The sequence below is a fragment of the Poeciliopsis prolifica genome, unplaced genomic scaffold, assembly GCF_027474105.1.
Source record: "Poeciliopsis prolifica strain line A6 unplaced genomic scaffold, Auburn_PproV2 SCAFFOLD008, whole genome shotgun sequence".
NCBI lineage: Eukaryota > Metazoa > Chordata > Actinopteri > Cyprinodontiformes > Poeciliidae > Poeciliopsis > Poeciliopsis prolifica.
The window spans coordinates 12,912,127-12,927,913 of record NW_026562383.1 but is presented as its reverse complement, the minus strand read 5'-3'; the positions used below and the strand labels follow the sequence as shown (position 1 = coordinate 12,927,913).

Here is a 15,787-nt window from a genome sequence, read left to right as displayed (position 1 = left end):
GATTTCTGTGCACTGGAATCTGTTCTTCCGTCTAATTTGTTAAACTGGCATGCTGCTTAGTCGTCTTACTAATGTAGTTGTCAAGGTATTTTTTCCTCTGACTTAGTCGATGTTGATATCAGGGAGGCGTTTCAAGGGAGACGTTTATAATTCATCACGTCATTACCTAGTCCAATATGTTATTTACGTGTGTGGCTGTTTGCCTTTTTGCCAGAGCTCATACACTTGAAAGGCTTGTGTGGATTCCCAAACCACAGGTTGAGCCATCGAGAGCATCTGAAAGCTCTTTTAGTTTCCACATAGAAAAAAAAAATCAAAAATCTCAATTTGTCAAAGTTGTTTTTCACTGTTAACTGTTTCTTTCCTTCCATTCCCCCCCTCTTCTCTTTTTTTTTTTTTTCTGGCAGTAGAAGACAATGTGACAGAGGACCAGCACAGTCCTGGGCAGACTGCCATTCCAAGCGGTAATGCTCCATTTCATATTTCATCATTTTCGGCTGGAAAGTGGATCATGTGTCTGTATGCGTGTGTTTGTGTGCGTGTCTCGGTCTGTAAAACCTTAGTTTGGACAAGACTGATAAAAAAGTATGAGGTTTCCTGTTTTTTATGGTTTTCATGGCGTAAACTGTATGGTTGCATGTGTTTTCCACAAGAGAAAGGCAGAGAGCGGTGATGTATCGTCTTGTGTGCGTGCGTGTGTGTGTGTGTGTGTGCATGCCGGCTCTGCATGCATGCATGCCAGTGTGCCCATAGCCGTCCTTGTGTTTCTGTGTGTTCTCGCTGTCTTTTTTTTTTACACTCTTTGTTTCCCAGCCCTCTGTATGATGTAAAATAGAGCTTCGCAGATGAATGTGTCCTGTCTCCGTGCGTGCCATTCACAGTGGCCCTCCAGGAACAGAGCGGTAATTCAGGTCAGGCTAGCAGAAAGCCCCCTATGAATGAAGTCTGCTTCTGATTCACCACACAGTATATTTTCATTTCATTTGTCTCTGGTAAAGGTTAAGTCTCAGGCGTGGTTATTTTAAACCCGATATGGATGGTTTTGCCCAGCAGGCTGGGGACCACGAGTACACCTAGGCTGCCACATTAGTCCGGCATTTACCCATAGCTCTCAGAATGCTCCTGTGCAAAACACTGAGGCTGTGTGCAGCACTATAAATACTTGCTTTGCTCAGCTATGTTTGATCTTTTTAAAACTTTTATGTCTAAGGAGTTTTAGTGTAAAGAGATCTCATGCCACAAGATCTTGCGATATTGCCACAGTATTCCTTGTCAATCTCTATCCACTTGCTCTCAGCATGTTATCAAGTAAATTTATGACTTCTAATTAAATTGGCCCCAGATGTGATGCGATTCCTGTGTATTTGTTGATTTTCATTTTCAAGTAAGACAGGAAGGAGTTCTTGAGTTTTCTGTTGTGTTGACAGAGTTGACTGACAAAAGTACACTGTTGGTCTGGCAATACTTGATTTCAGAAGCATTAAAAGCCTTCATCAGTATTTATGTAATATAATTTTGGGTACTCAATATTATAAACATTAAAACATATACAAACAACCTGAAAATTATTTTTAAACACACTAAGACTACTATATGTGAGTAACCAATGGCACCTAACAATGATAATGTTAAGATCTGCTTAAAAGTTTACGATTGGGAATAAAGCCCTCCACTTTCAAACTTTTTTTAATGAACTTGGACTGCATTTGGTCCATTCCAGTTTAAGATTAAAATGTGACCAAACCCGAGCTGGATATTTCTGCTGAGAAATGTTTCTTTAGAACAGATTCTAATTTATGGAACCTGATAGAAAGCACCATTATTGTCCCATACTTTTATTTTTTTAACCAATGTATTGATAAGTATCAGTTGGTTTCTTTTGTGTAAAGGAACTACTTTTTCCCTCTTCAGCCCTGGACATAAGAGACTAACTTGCCTCAGAGATCTCCTGTCAACCAGAGCCAAGGCAGAGCTAATGAGTGTGCCTGATTACAACGACCCCCTCAGACACACGAATCTCCCCTCTCACCATCCCTCCACTGCTTCTATCTCCAGAGTGAGGGGAGACAGCCGCTGCATGATCGATGTCTGCCTGTGGAGAAATCAGGAGGGCGCACAAATTAATTTCTCACTTTCCTCATTTGACTTCATCTGACTGATTTATTTTGTGCATGGATTGACGAACGGTCAATGAGAAAATGAGCCATTTCGAGTGGAAAACTTTTAAGTTGCTGTCAAAGCCGTCACCTGCAACTTTAAAAATGTTTCGACACAGCTAATCAAACAGCGGTCACTTCAACTTACAGCTGAAAAACCTCGAGTTGAAAAGCAACAGAAAGGGGTCACCTGATTTTTCTCCATCTGGCATGTTGATGGACAGTCCCACAAAAGCCGTTTGACTTCTGACAAGCCAATAGCTTAATCAAACAGGGTTTCAAGACCTGCCACTGTAATTTGTGGACTTTTGTGACTCTGCACTCTTGCTGCAAGTCCTGCATCTTGGCTCTCATTCATTTTTGATAAGAAGCAGAAGCAAGGGATAAATTCTAACAAAAGAGACTCCTCTAACAGATAGACACTAAAATGTATAGTATAGAGAGGCAAGAACAGCTTGATGTCTGAGATTTAATGAGGCAGTATGCTTTTTTTTTTTTTTTTACCAAGAGAGTCTGGGTCGGCTTAAGATCTGCAGCTTGGCTGTACCATTGTACAGCCTGTATGCAATTATGCCACGTCTTTGTCCTTGTTTTCCCGCCTTTAGATTTATATTATTTTTTTCTTGCTTACTTGTTCTTGGTGAAGTGAGACTAATAAGGCTTTTTTTGTCCCTATAAAATTGTTTCACCTCTGTCAAAGGAAGGTGGCTGAGAAGAGTTGTAGAGTTCTGAAGTCTTGGCTAGGTGCTGTAGTGTATGTTCAGAGTAGTGTGGTGTCATTGTGTGGCGTTGGAGTCTCCGGCTCTGCTTAGGTTCTGGCTGCCCACAGATCAATGTACTGCAGGGCTCACTACAGCAGGAAGAGGAAGGGACTCTTTCACTCCACCACTTCAGAAAATCATACTCTCTATTATTCATTTCCTTTGATGTTTTCCTGCACTAATGGCATGGCAAGGCGCTCTGTTCAATATTATCACTCCCAGTGAGGGAGTTGGTAAGACAGAAAGAGAAAGAGCATTCGGTATGTTCAAATGTTGTTTCTCATTCAGCCGCTTTGATTTTCCCCCTCTTTCTTTGTACGCTTGTATCTCTTCTGCGAGTTCAGGTTTTACTGGTGGATGACGCCGATTGTGTACCTGTGCTTCCTTCAGTCAGCATTCTCTCTCTCTGCGTTGTCTTCATTGTTTCTTCTTAATAGATTGTAATTGTTTGAGATCTGTATCACTTTCATCTCAGCTCTGCTCAGCGTGCATCATAATGTTTTTCTTGAAAAATGTACGGCAATTTTTGTTTTTTTGTGCTAAATAATAAACCCAAATTGTGATGTGTTCAGAACGGTTAGACAAACAGCTCTTGACGAACACCTTTGCCATTCTACTTTTACCTTTCCTCGCATCTGAATATTAAGCTGTCCTTTAATAAGAAGTTGGAGGACTGGGGGCGGGTAAAACCGCGCACATCAACCATAAGAAACCCCCGACCTTCTCCCTACATCTTCACAGCTACAGTCTTTCTATATAAGTAAAGTCTTAACAAACGCTAAGAATCCTGCAAGTTCCAAGCTTGCAGCTTTGTCGCCTGGATGATGATGTTCTTTAATGATGGGGGGGAATGAGTCGATCTGATGAAGAGTCCTCTGAATCCCATCCACACAGAGGAGGGTACACTCAGAGGCACATTTGGCATTAGAATGTGGTGTGACCTATATATGTTGGGTGCTCAGCAGAAGTTTTAGATTTTTAAATAATGAGGTGCCGGCAAGCCTGTGAAGGTTATTCAATCTTAATGTCCTCCTATTTCTGACAGCCTCCCTCACTCTGATAAAGAAGTGCGCTCACCTTTGATCAGGCCCGCCGACACGTGTCGACAGAAGCTGCTCACTGGTTAAAATAAATTCTTAATTTGAACTTGGGGGTGGGTGGTTGCAGGGTGGTTTGCCAGGGAGGGAGACTAGTGGGGGGGGAGTCGTGAGATGAGGATCTCTTGAAAACGATGGAAGGGGGGGAAATGAACGGATCGGTGCACTGGTAATGATATTTTTGACACCACGTTCTTTCACTGCACAAAGAACGCTCCATCAGGGTTTAGTCTGATTGAGGCCAACATGCTTTTTTCTTCAGGCTTGTGAGAACATAGCCCTTAGTGATTTTATTCTTCTTTGTATATTGTGCCTAAATTTGGATGAATGCAAAATTAAAACAAAACATCCATGAATCTTTTCCTTGTTTTAGGATCTCGATGCTTTTGTCTAACCTTTTTGATTAGGGTCAGACACAATTCTATCCCAAGAGGTTAAAGCAGAAAATCTCATTCAGAGTTAACTTTTCTGGTTAGAATTCTTTTTTATACAGCCTTCACAAAAGCTTTGTGTCACACTTTCAGGCATGAGACTGAAACTCGTAACAGTATAATAAACATACCACAATGCTGTGTGGATGGAACTACTATTATAACACAATTGTTTAAAACGAAATGTTTCATCTTATCTAATTGCTTTATGTATATCAGCAAGAATTAAAAATGTTAATTTATATAAACAACAATATAACAATATAAATTTTAGCATTCATAGTTTTTTTTTTTTTTTTTTTACTGTAATGCATATCAATTTTATGTATGTATGAGAATCATTAATCAGTAATAAAAAAAACTGGGGTGATGGCAAGGATGCCTTTCAATCTAATTAAGAAATAACCAGATTACCAGAGGAAACATGCAAGAATATGGTCTAGCAATTACAAGAATGGTTTTATCGCTGTAATGCCAAAAAAGATTTTTCATTGATTACTGAGAAAGCTGTGAATAATTTTGACATGCCATTTTTAATAAGGTGTATGTTAAAAATTTATGTTTTTTTCAGCATTGAACAATCTCTTGAAAGATTGTTAAATGTTCAATCAGAAGCCACCATCTTAGTTGAATGATTTTTTAAAATCTAAATCTGTCAGGTGTATAACAATGTGAAATGTATGTATAGGTCTAATTTAATTTTTTATTGATTTTATGTTTTTGTGTCTTACCATATTTAAAATGATGATTTTAAAAAATAATTTACTATATAAAATAATTATAATCATCCCATGCCTGCTCATTTTATTGCCTTATATACTACTAATTATGGTACTTCTACTATTACCACTACTACTACTACTACTACTACTACTACTACTAATAATAATAATAATAATAATAATAATAATAATAAATAGTAATAACCTTTAACTTCATAAGGGGATTCTGGTTAAATTATAAAAAATATTATTCTATCTATTTTCATTTAGTTGCATGAATACAAAAGCTAATATCAGTTGTCAGTCAGTTTGTGTGGTCAGCTGTAGTTGGTTGCTCAGGCAATCCTTGTTTCAAATATTTGTCCTACCTGAAAGCTAAGAGGAAGTATAGAAATAGTCTTTCAGCCAGCTGACCAACAGTGTGTAGCAATTGATGGAGGAAAGACAGTGGTGTACCACTCTAAGCTCTATACAAACATACACCTCTAGCCAATCGTATCAGATTCTCTGTCTAAATAAAGCAACTTTATTCCATTGGAACATTATAACAAAAAACTGTAGCACTGCTACAATGTACAATAAACTTTTCTGTAACTTCATACCAATAACCATCCCATGCCTGCTCATTTTATTGCCTTATATAGTTTTTCCACTCCATTCCTGTGGGTTTTTGCTCTTCCTCTTTCCCTGTGGTCAGTGTCTCCACCTGTCTCAGTGTGTGGGCCAGACAATGGTGGAGCTTCCCTGCCAGGGACCACAGATCCCCAGTGGGGCTAATGGAGCAGAAAGGAGAATATCAATTAAAAGGTTATAAATATTTAAGAGCAGAAATATTCAATAATATAAGGGTGGGGGGTCCAAGAGACTCCTGAAGTCTCAAAGATGAAAGTTGTGGCATGATAAATGTCACCAGGCACCACAAGAGTGCACATGATTGATGGATTTTGGACTCAGTGTGATATTACATAGCTGTAAAGATGTCAATATCCATTCAGATCCCCACATTTTATGAGCCCACGATTAATGCGCTTTTAGTTTGGTAAAGATTGGAAATTCATGTGTAGAAATCTTTTTGGTGAGATCTTCATTATCCCCCTGTGGCCCTGACACCCCACCCCCACATGAATAATTTCTTAGTGACAGCTATTATCCTTCTTTGAACTGCTTTTATCTAAATATGGATCAGATCAGCAATCGGTCTGCCCTCTTTCTGGTCTTTCTGCACCAATCATGTCATTTTGATTCTAAAAAATAACAGATATTAGAGTCTGATTTAAAGAAGAAAAAAAAACTAACAATGTTGCACATCTTCCCCCAGAATTCGGCATATGATTGTCAGCCATTCCAAGCATGCCGGTATTGATCGACTGTCCAGCCTGCAGAGACTGGTAGAAGAGGATGTCCTGATCTGATGGATTACTGTATGAGGCCCAGAGGCACAGGAACCTCAGTATTGATGTGGCTCTTTAATCCCTGGGTTGGACGTGACCTTCCCCTGTAACCCCAACCCCTCACCACCACCCCTGAAAAACATACATACTCAACATCAACTTCCAGTTTCAAACTCACCAGCAGTTCCTTGTTGGAGTTTGTACTTCCAGATACTCCTTACAATGGCACACTGGAAGTCCTCCTTCTCTGTCTTACAAACTGACCGGTGGGAGTCACAGCTGAAACCTGTCACCGGAAAGAAGGGAACAACAATTAAAGTTAATTTAGACTTGCACATACTTGAAGACATTCATGTGGTCTGTTTTACTTTTTTTATTTAAGTATGTCTCTCAATTCCTTTTTTCCACTGATTGTCTGATTATCAAACAGAAATAGCAGTTTCACAATTATATGGTGGTATCAGCTAGATGTACAAACTTATCCAGAACAGTATAGATACAACACATTTCTAATGCATGTTACTGTGTCAGAATGACTCAGTTAAAATCCAGTCCTAAATCCAATCGAGATTTGTAGATGGAAAAATCTGGTAAATACATTCCCCAAAAGAGTTGTAATGATTATTGTGAAAGGTGTTCCATCAAAGCATTGAGAAATAATACTTTTCAGCAATTGTTTTCCAAGATAAATATGCAGAATATACTTTTTGCTTCACAATTATGTCCTACGTTGCTTTGGTAGAGCATGAAAAATCCCAACAAATGGCATGGAGTTCATGGTGATAGTGTGAAAAAATTTGAAAATCTTTAAACATAGAACTCCTTACTGTAAAATGCTAGAATAGAGTCATCAATAGTTTTCCCTGACAGAATGAGACTGTAATATTAAATAAGTGATTCATGAATAGATTTGGGGAAAGAAAATCACAAGTCATAACCTTCTCCGCAGGCTGCCTGTGAGAAAAAAAAATTATATAAAGTGTTCAGTTTTCAGTTTATTCTACAAATGTAGTCTCTGCATGTGTGGATGAATCATAAGTCTATATTGTGTGGCTTTTGGCCTCAGTCAGAAGTGTTTTCCCAGGAGCAAGAAAGGCCTGCGTCTGCGAGGATTGGGTTGGGATTTTCATTTTCTTGAAACACCTTCTGTTCTGTTCTGCATGGTCCCACCTGGGACCACGGCACTGATATTTTTAGAGGGCATGTTCCGAGAGCCTCCGTCGCCAAGAGGGAAGGACAATGGAGGGTGTGATGTTACATCAATACTTGGCGCAAGTGGGGGAAAGGAAAAATCCTGGGTGGCCTTGATGAGTTCTGGAACGCCTTTCCTAGAGGAATTTCACAATATAAGAGAAGGAGGTCTTAAAATGGTTCCTCTACAACCCAATATATGAACGCCCACACCTGTGCATGTCGGTGCCACACACTCTTTGCCCTCAGGTGCTGTTAACTGTTTGCTGGATGAAAAAAAAAAAAAAGGAAAAAAAAAAAAAACTGGCTTTCACCTAATGTTCCCCTGCAGAGTTTCCAGACAAGCAGAAGAACACTTTCATCAGTGGGGCTTAAAATGGCTGCTGGTAAAGTGCAAAGGTTCTTCTCCCCGACAAAACATAACCTGGTTGACAACACTGGTTGTCTGGGAGTGGTGTCTTTTAATCAGATTGGCTTAAAGATTTTTCTTCATTATAGTGAGAAATACAGATCTGGCAAGTAATGTGAAAGATGGTTACTGGTCCTGGCTCAGGGTAGTCGGTGGCTTACCCTTGGCGATGCTGCAGCACAAAGACAACAAGAGACAAAACTGCAGATGAATTGAAGAATATTGATGTGCACGACCCGCGGCTGCCTGCGAGCAAGGCTGAATAATTTAAGCAAGTGTGTTGTGACGACAATCTAATGCACAACAATCTCGGTTTTTGCATTTTTTTTTTTTAAATCAAGCTGCACTCCGAATATTCACAGTCCTGGCTTTGTCTGATACTGGCTGAAGCAGTTCAGCCCTCGCTTGGTGAAATTTCATATATCTTTGGTCCAGCCAAAAACTGCAATCCCAGATTTATTAACTGCACATATTCCCATCAGTCTAGTTTCATATACTAAAGTTTTGCTTGGGTGAAGCAGGGCAAACACAACGTAAAACCATTTCTAATAACAAGAGTGTGTGTTTGTGTGTTAGATATGAGTGTGTGCCAACTTCTCTGCTTGTATTTTTCTCACTCCACCTGCCCAACACTTCTGTTATGGCACGAATGGTTGAGTTACAGAGGTTCAAATTGAACCTGCATTTTTATTACAGCTTTTATTATTGTTTTTATTAAATCCAGAGTCTAGAAATCCATTTTATTGTCACCCAGAGGAAGCTGTAGTACCTCACTGTGTGGGTCACCCTTCTGACTATGTGGTACTGTCATTTCCTGTGGCTCCGTAGATCCAGAGTGCGCCCTCGAGAGGGTGGCGGAGGATGGTGAGGCCGGGCATCTGAGGAAGAGGCTGCTCTCTCCAGAGGAAGGAGAGGAGGGAGAAGAGGAGGACGAGGAGCCTGCGCTGCACAGCTGCGACAGCTGCCGGCAGGTGTTCGAGTCGCTGAGCGATCTCACCGAACACAAGATTAATCAATGCCAGCTGACAGGTAAACAACGTTCAGCCCACCGAGCCTCCCCTCCATTCTGCCACTCAGCTCTTCTCCCACTCCCACTCTCGCACTGTGCCTTCAATAGAGAATATGCCACGCTATGTGTGTTAGTACACTTCACTAAGGGGAGCACAACACCAGATTTCTAGTTTTCCTGGTAAATCTCTACCAACAAAGGCCTTGGTACAAGTGTCATGTGATTCATATACACCTTACATTCTAGAAGATGGCACACAAATAGGACTTTGTGAATCGTGATGAGTATTCATCGCCTTGGTCATAGCCTTCCTTGTTTCACCATAAATCCATATATGTTTGTAATCTGGAGCTGTGTGGTCCAGATTCTCAGCTGGAAACAATACATTTCTGTAAGAAAGTCCCCCAGTCAGCCCCACTGTTAGTAAACTGCAGTAGTGATACCTTGTGGGACTGAAGAAAAAGGATGCCATTGGCAGACTCTGTCATTGACCTGTTGATGGATGAATTGGACTATAAATACACTGACAAGGTGGCAGACAGAACTAATGATGTGGACTGAAGGTTTCCATGTGCTTCTCCTGGATTTGCTGTCCTCCTTTACACATCCTGATGGGCCTAAATTGAGAGGTCATCTGAGGCGCGCTCAAAAACACAACATGAGGCAAGACACGAATATTTGACCTTTTATTTGTCGTTTAATGAAAACGTGAGGGTCACTCATGAGAATATTTGCTTAGTCTGTGTTCTGTTTACATTCATGCGCAGTTTGGTTTCACATTTTGCAGCCCACAGTCAGCCAACCACAAATTATAGGTTAGATATCCCAAGAGCATTACAAAGATTTTCCATCATCTTCAAAACACTCTCAAGTCTGGTGTTTGAGTGTTTTTTTTTTCTTTTCTTCATAGTTTGTATGAAATTGACAGTGTTGTTTCTTCAAGCAGAAATGCATGCATGCTCATTGAATTTAAGTGGCTTTCTTACATATATTTGTGGACCTAACTCTGGTGTGAAAAAAGCTCCAAAAAGGTGTAAAATTAAAGAAAAACTCTGCCCTTTTTTCTTTATGTTTTCTGTTGAGTGGCTGGCATTAAACACAACAGTTTGTGTTTGAGAAAAATTTTAATGGGTGATATCCTTTCAGCTATTTATGTTACAGAATATGACTGGCCAGCCTGTATGACCTTGAGATCATTTTTTTTCCCATCATCAGCTCACAACCACAAACTACAATGTATTTTATTGGCATTTTATGTGATACACCAACGCAAAATAATAGATAATTGTCAAGTGAAATAAGAGGGATACATGTATTTTTTTAAAGAAATTTACAGTATTATGTATTTTCCAGGAAGAGAGTGCAATTTTATAGAACAATCAAGTAACTGTTTCTTTCACTTGTTATATGTGATTTACAGCTTCTTTTTAAAGGACAACTATAGATCATGCACTCCACAAATCTGACCTTTATGTATGATTGACCAAAATTAAGTCATTTGTCAAAAGAGAAGCAAAATAAGTTTTGTTTGCATTTTTCCATGCATGACACACAGGTAAAAGAAGGTGATCTGGTCAAATGAGACCATAATTGTTCCTGTTTTATGTACAAAACACTGAGGAAAAATAACATCACCCTAAAAACACCATCCCAACAATGATGATAGGATGTCCTGTTGGGAGGCTTGTCTTCAGGTGAACTGTGAAGCAGGTCAGTAAGATTGATTGGATTGAGATGATTACAGGGCAAATCTGGAATAAATCCTACAAAGGTTTCAAAAGAATTGGTATAAGGATGAAGATTAATCTTGATGCAGGACAATTACCTCTAAGCACAGCTATAGAGCTTCAAAAGAATTATTTAAGTTTGCAAACCGGTTATTTCCCTTCCACTTTACACCTATACACAATGTTTTCTAGCATATAAAAATCCTAGAAAAAATGGACCAAAGTTTACATTTGTATCAAGACAAAACATGAGAAAGTTCAAAAGGCCTGGATATGTTTTACTTTTAAAAGACAAAACATAAAGGATTTAATATAAAACAACTTTTTGTTTTACATGAAAGGCAAATCTTTTGTTCGCTGCAACATGTAACAGTGGTCATTACTGACAAAGTCATATTTTTTTTATATAATTAAGCCCAATCTTTTGTAAATGTCAATCTAACAGACAAATAACTCTTAATTGCTCAATGATAGGAAGAAAGAAAAAACATCATTTGGATAAGGGCCCCTGTGGAAACTAAACAAAAGAATCTAATTGCCATTAGGGTATTGTGATTGTGCAGAAACACTCTATTAGTATTCAAACACAGCAGGAGAAAAGAAACTTCTAGATGGCATACTAAGTACTTTGAATGTGTGTGTGTGCGTCTGCTGGTTTGTGTGTTCTCAGGAATATCGAAAGATTTCCTACGTGGCATTATGTAGACATCCATGACCAATTAATCAGCCTTACATCAAGCCTCTGCTCACAGATGGATGCTTTATTAAAACCATTTTCTCATCAACCACCAGCACCTGCTTATTCTCCATTTTTTACAATTTAAAATGTTTTATTTTTGGTAAACAAATTGCAGAGCTTGACTGGAACCAATCCACATTTTGGAAATTTGCATGCTCACAGAACTCGGGCCTATACAGCGCGTTACTTGAACTGCATGTGACCATATATGCAGGCATTACCTCACATATGGCTTCTGTTTCTTATTATGCTTCACCCTTATGCTGGTATCTAAAAACAAGAAGAAGACATCTGTGAGACAAAACAAACTAAATAAAGTCAAAACATTTTCGAACTGCCTGTCGACCACGCCCGACGAACAGGACAGAGAAAGATGTCACATATGCAACCTCGATCAATGGCAGCCATTGTCTCTCCCTCCATCTAGCAGAGGTGTAACACCTTTCCATGCACTTAAGCTGTGACCACTGCAGTGCGCTAAGGGAGCGCACCGGTATGGATTGCCTGGTGTCCCCGATGCGATCGGTGGTATTGATCGTGCTAATGCTGGACTGCGGAGGAAGGCGAGAGCCTGAGAAATGAAGCAAGGGAGAAGAAGGGAGAGGGAAGCAGGGAGAGAAAGTGCTGCAGGAATGTGTCCCCAGGGAGCTCGTCTTGGGCTGGGGCAGGGCTTCAGGAATGCTCCCCAGGAGATCCCAGTGAAGGCTAGGGCAGGGCTGCAAGAATGTTACTCCAGAGAGTTGAGAGTGGAAGCTGGCTGGGGTAGGGCTTAAAGAATGTTCCCCCAGAGCACCCCTTTAACTCCGGGGCAGAAGTGAAGGGAGTTTTGTGGGGGTGGGGGTGGAGAGTTTTCCTCAGGCTCCAGGATGGCTGCAGATCAGGTTTCCGTGTGGGGATCAGCATCCTGCCGACAGGGCTTTAGGCTGCCCTAGGGAGAAGACAGGAGGCTGGAGGCATAGCTATTCCACAGGCCTTTCCAAAAACATTTCACAAATGCTTTGTCTCTGTATCACACTGACTTAGTGGATTATCTGTTCTACCTCATATTGTTACAGATACTTCACAAAGAAAGAGAAATAGTATCTGTAGTTTGACTTTTGCTCTCAGTTGGTGCAAGACATGTTCATATTCCAGATATGAGATTGCGACGGGAGTCAATGAAACCTGTCCTCAGACCCTTTCGCCTCTTCTCATTTCCACGTGTTTACTAGCAAGCCCACACTGTAAATAAAAATAACGCCTCTTGCTCAAAGTTTATTTTAAAAGATTGCATTTCGGCATCATTTCTTCAGTCCTGACTCTCCGATGGTATTTGAATAGCCAAGCGCACACACTGGCTGTCAGCCTGGTGGCTATTCTTTCATTACGGGTCCAGCTCCCCTGAGCAACACCTTTTCTTGTGTCCTTCACTAGAGGAGGGGCATGGCCGCCCACCCCCCTCCCCTCCCCAAGAGAGATCCTTGCCCTGCTATTTTAACCCTCTGTGAGATGACCTTTTTAATAAGTGTCTTTCTCTGTTTTCCTGCCGGCCACTGTGCGAGCAAACAGAGCATGTCTTCTGCTTCCCTTAGATAAAGGAATCAATCAGAGAGGGTGCGAGAGAAAAAAAAAGAGAAGACAGATAACTGGGCCATATATGGATTTATATTATGCAGATTTCCCTTTTTCCGCATCCCTGTAGACACTGCAGAATGCATTCAGCTTCAATAAGAAAACATTTTCAGATTTATGAGAAAATACAAATGAAACACTAATGCTCAGTGAGAAACAATAATATCCCAACACAACACAGAAGATGCTGATTTGATCAGAAAAGTTTGGATATAGATAAAGTCTCTATTTGTGATGCAAAATACTCACAGTGTTGAACTGTATTTGTCTGGTCACATATATCTTCCATTTAATTTTTTTCAGCACCAGCAATTGCTTCAGGTAATCAAACAAAATGTTATCTTTGCCAAAAATAATGCAAAGGAATACAAAAAGCAGCGTTCGAAAGATAATTTATTAAGGGATAGCAATCCTTACCAACTTTGTCCAGTGTGAACACATACTTAACCCTTGTTCTGCCACACTTATCAGCCAATGGCAGTGAGTCCTTTTCATCATTGTGCAGAAATTCTGCCTCACTGTTCACAGAATTGTTTTAATTCTGCCATATTGGCTGTTTGTTGAGCTGGACTTGCCTGTCTTTTACCACTGTCCTGATGTGTAGGCCACATAAAAGTGAGCACAAATTCATCAGGTCACAAACTGGGGACCAGAAAATCTTCAAGATTTACTGATAGAGAGTTCATGGTTCCGTTAGCTGCAGCAGTTGTCCAAGCCCTGAAGCCACAAAGTTTCAGGGCTTATGGTAGTGACACTGACAGTCCCACTAACATAACTATTTTTGATTGTCATGATTTTTTTCTGTATTAGTTTCATGCTGTATGTAATCAGGAGCACAACTTTAAAAAAATTGTCATTCTTATCACATTGGCTCACAGATATCTTTCGAAACGCATGCCTATAATCTGTGATAGTGAGATGGGTTCCTGTGTTCTTTTGGACAAAAGTGGTTTTGGTTCTAGAACGCTTCCTCTCCAGATTCAGTTTTTGCTCAGTCTCTTGTTGCTGTGTGTCGAATACTGCAGACTGACTTTAACTGAGACAAATTACTAAAAATTTGCTCTAGATGTTGCTCCACATACTTTTTTGCTCATCTGGATGAGTTATCAGTAAGTTCTTAGAGTAATTTGGTAAGGAGGACCACTCCTGGGAAGACTCACCACTGTTTCATGTTTTCTTCTTTTGTAGATGGCTCTTATGGTTTATTAGAGTCCTAAAGTTTTAGAAATGACTTTGTTTCTCATATTACTTTAAGTCAGTGTGTGATGTGTTGCATTTGAATATGTTTGAGTCTACTTCAAGCTGTCAGGGATGTTCTATTTTGGGTATTTTCTGAGGCCATAGGTAGTAGACTGACCAGGGTGTAGCATGTGAAACTTCATTTTCCAAAAATGTGGATTTAATCATAGTTAACTTATGATTTAATATATCTTTCACATTGAGCCAGATTAATTTGGATAGCTTTTTTGGCTAACAATCATAAATTGAAATGTTAATTTTATATTAACTAGTTATCTTTGTATTATATTAAAAAGTGTTTGACATCTGAAACATTTTAAAAATAGTAAAGAAGCTGGCAGACTTCTTGCAGTTTTGAAAGAATTTCAGGCCACAACAAATGTTTCAAAGTGTTTAGATGAACTTGCATCAAGTTTTTGGGCCAGTAGCACGGAAATATCAAGTAATAGCCTTAACTATGAACAACTTTCTGTCAGTACATGTTTTGTGCTAACTGTTTCCAACAGGCTTTTATTGGTTGTGTTTCTTCACATCTTCTAACTTCGCATATTGATCCAACAGCTGCTTTGTGGCTGTCAAGAATGTGCCAAAGTGCGTCAATTTTTTATTTTTTTATTTTTTGCTTCAAAAGGGGCTCACATAAGAGGAAAGCGACATGAGCAAGACCTGATTAGCCGAACTCTGAGCCGCCACTGTTCATCAGAAATTCTGCTGTGTTTTTGCTGGGGCGTCTTGTGACATCCCAGTACAAAGAGCAGCGCACACTGATTACAAGGCTTTGAAAGGAGGAGAGGCGGTCAGGGGAGAATAGCTACTTCTGGCACAACGCAGCCACTGAAAAGAGACCTCATGCTAGAGTGAGCTCTTACAATTGGGCTCGTTTTTTTTTTTTTTGCCATGTATGTGTTTGTGTGTCAGTGTTGTGTGGGTAAAAAAAAAATAGGTATGGAGATACAGGAAGGTAAAAACAAAAAGAAGAGGAATAGAAAGGTAGTATTAAAGTAGATGTTTGACTGCATGGCACATCCACCCTGTGTGTTCCCTGTTGCAACACTGCCAGTTACGTTAACAGGAGTGTCATTAGGAATTCAAAGCATATGCCCTCGTGAGGACGCCCTCCTTCTCTTCCCCCGGTGCTTCACATAGCACGCATTATGCACAACATAAAGTATTTATTGGTCTTTGTCAGGCTTCGGCTGCATATCCAAAATAAGAATAGAAGAGTTTATAAAGCATAAATGACAATAGCCACAACCGTAACTCTTGCTCACACTCGCATCCACCTCATCTAGCGAGAGCCGTCT

General features: G+C 39.9%; 1 protein-coding gene across 8 annotated transcripts in view; it reads left to right on the top strand.

Moving 5' to 3' along the window:
* Positions 1 to 15,787, top strand: part of LOC129362146 (zinc finger protein 521) — a 112,678-nt gene that overhangs the window by 7,397 nt on the left and 89,494 nt on the right. For 6 of the 8 annotated variants that reach the window (XM_055033520.1, XM_055033516.1, XM_055033514.1 and 3 more), the window contains 2 exons: positions 408 to 464; positions 8,987 to 9,187. Coding sequence is in view for 3 of the 8 variants with exons in the window: in XM_055033517.1 (XP_054889492.1) it covers positions 408 to 464; positions 8,987 to 9,187 (258 nt within the window). In the remaining 5 variants the exon portion in view is untranslated. The remainder of the gene's footprint in view (positions 1 to 407; positions 465 to 8,986; positions 9,188 to 15,787) is intronic. The other 2 variants (XM_055033513.1, XM_055033518.1) reach the window with 1 other exon arrangement.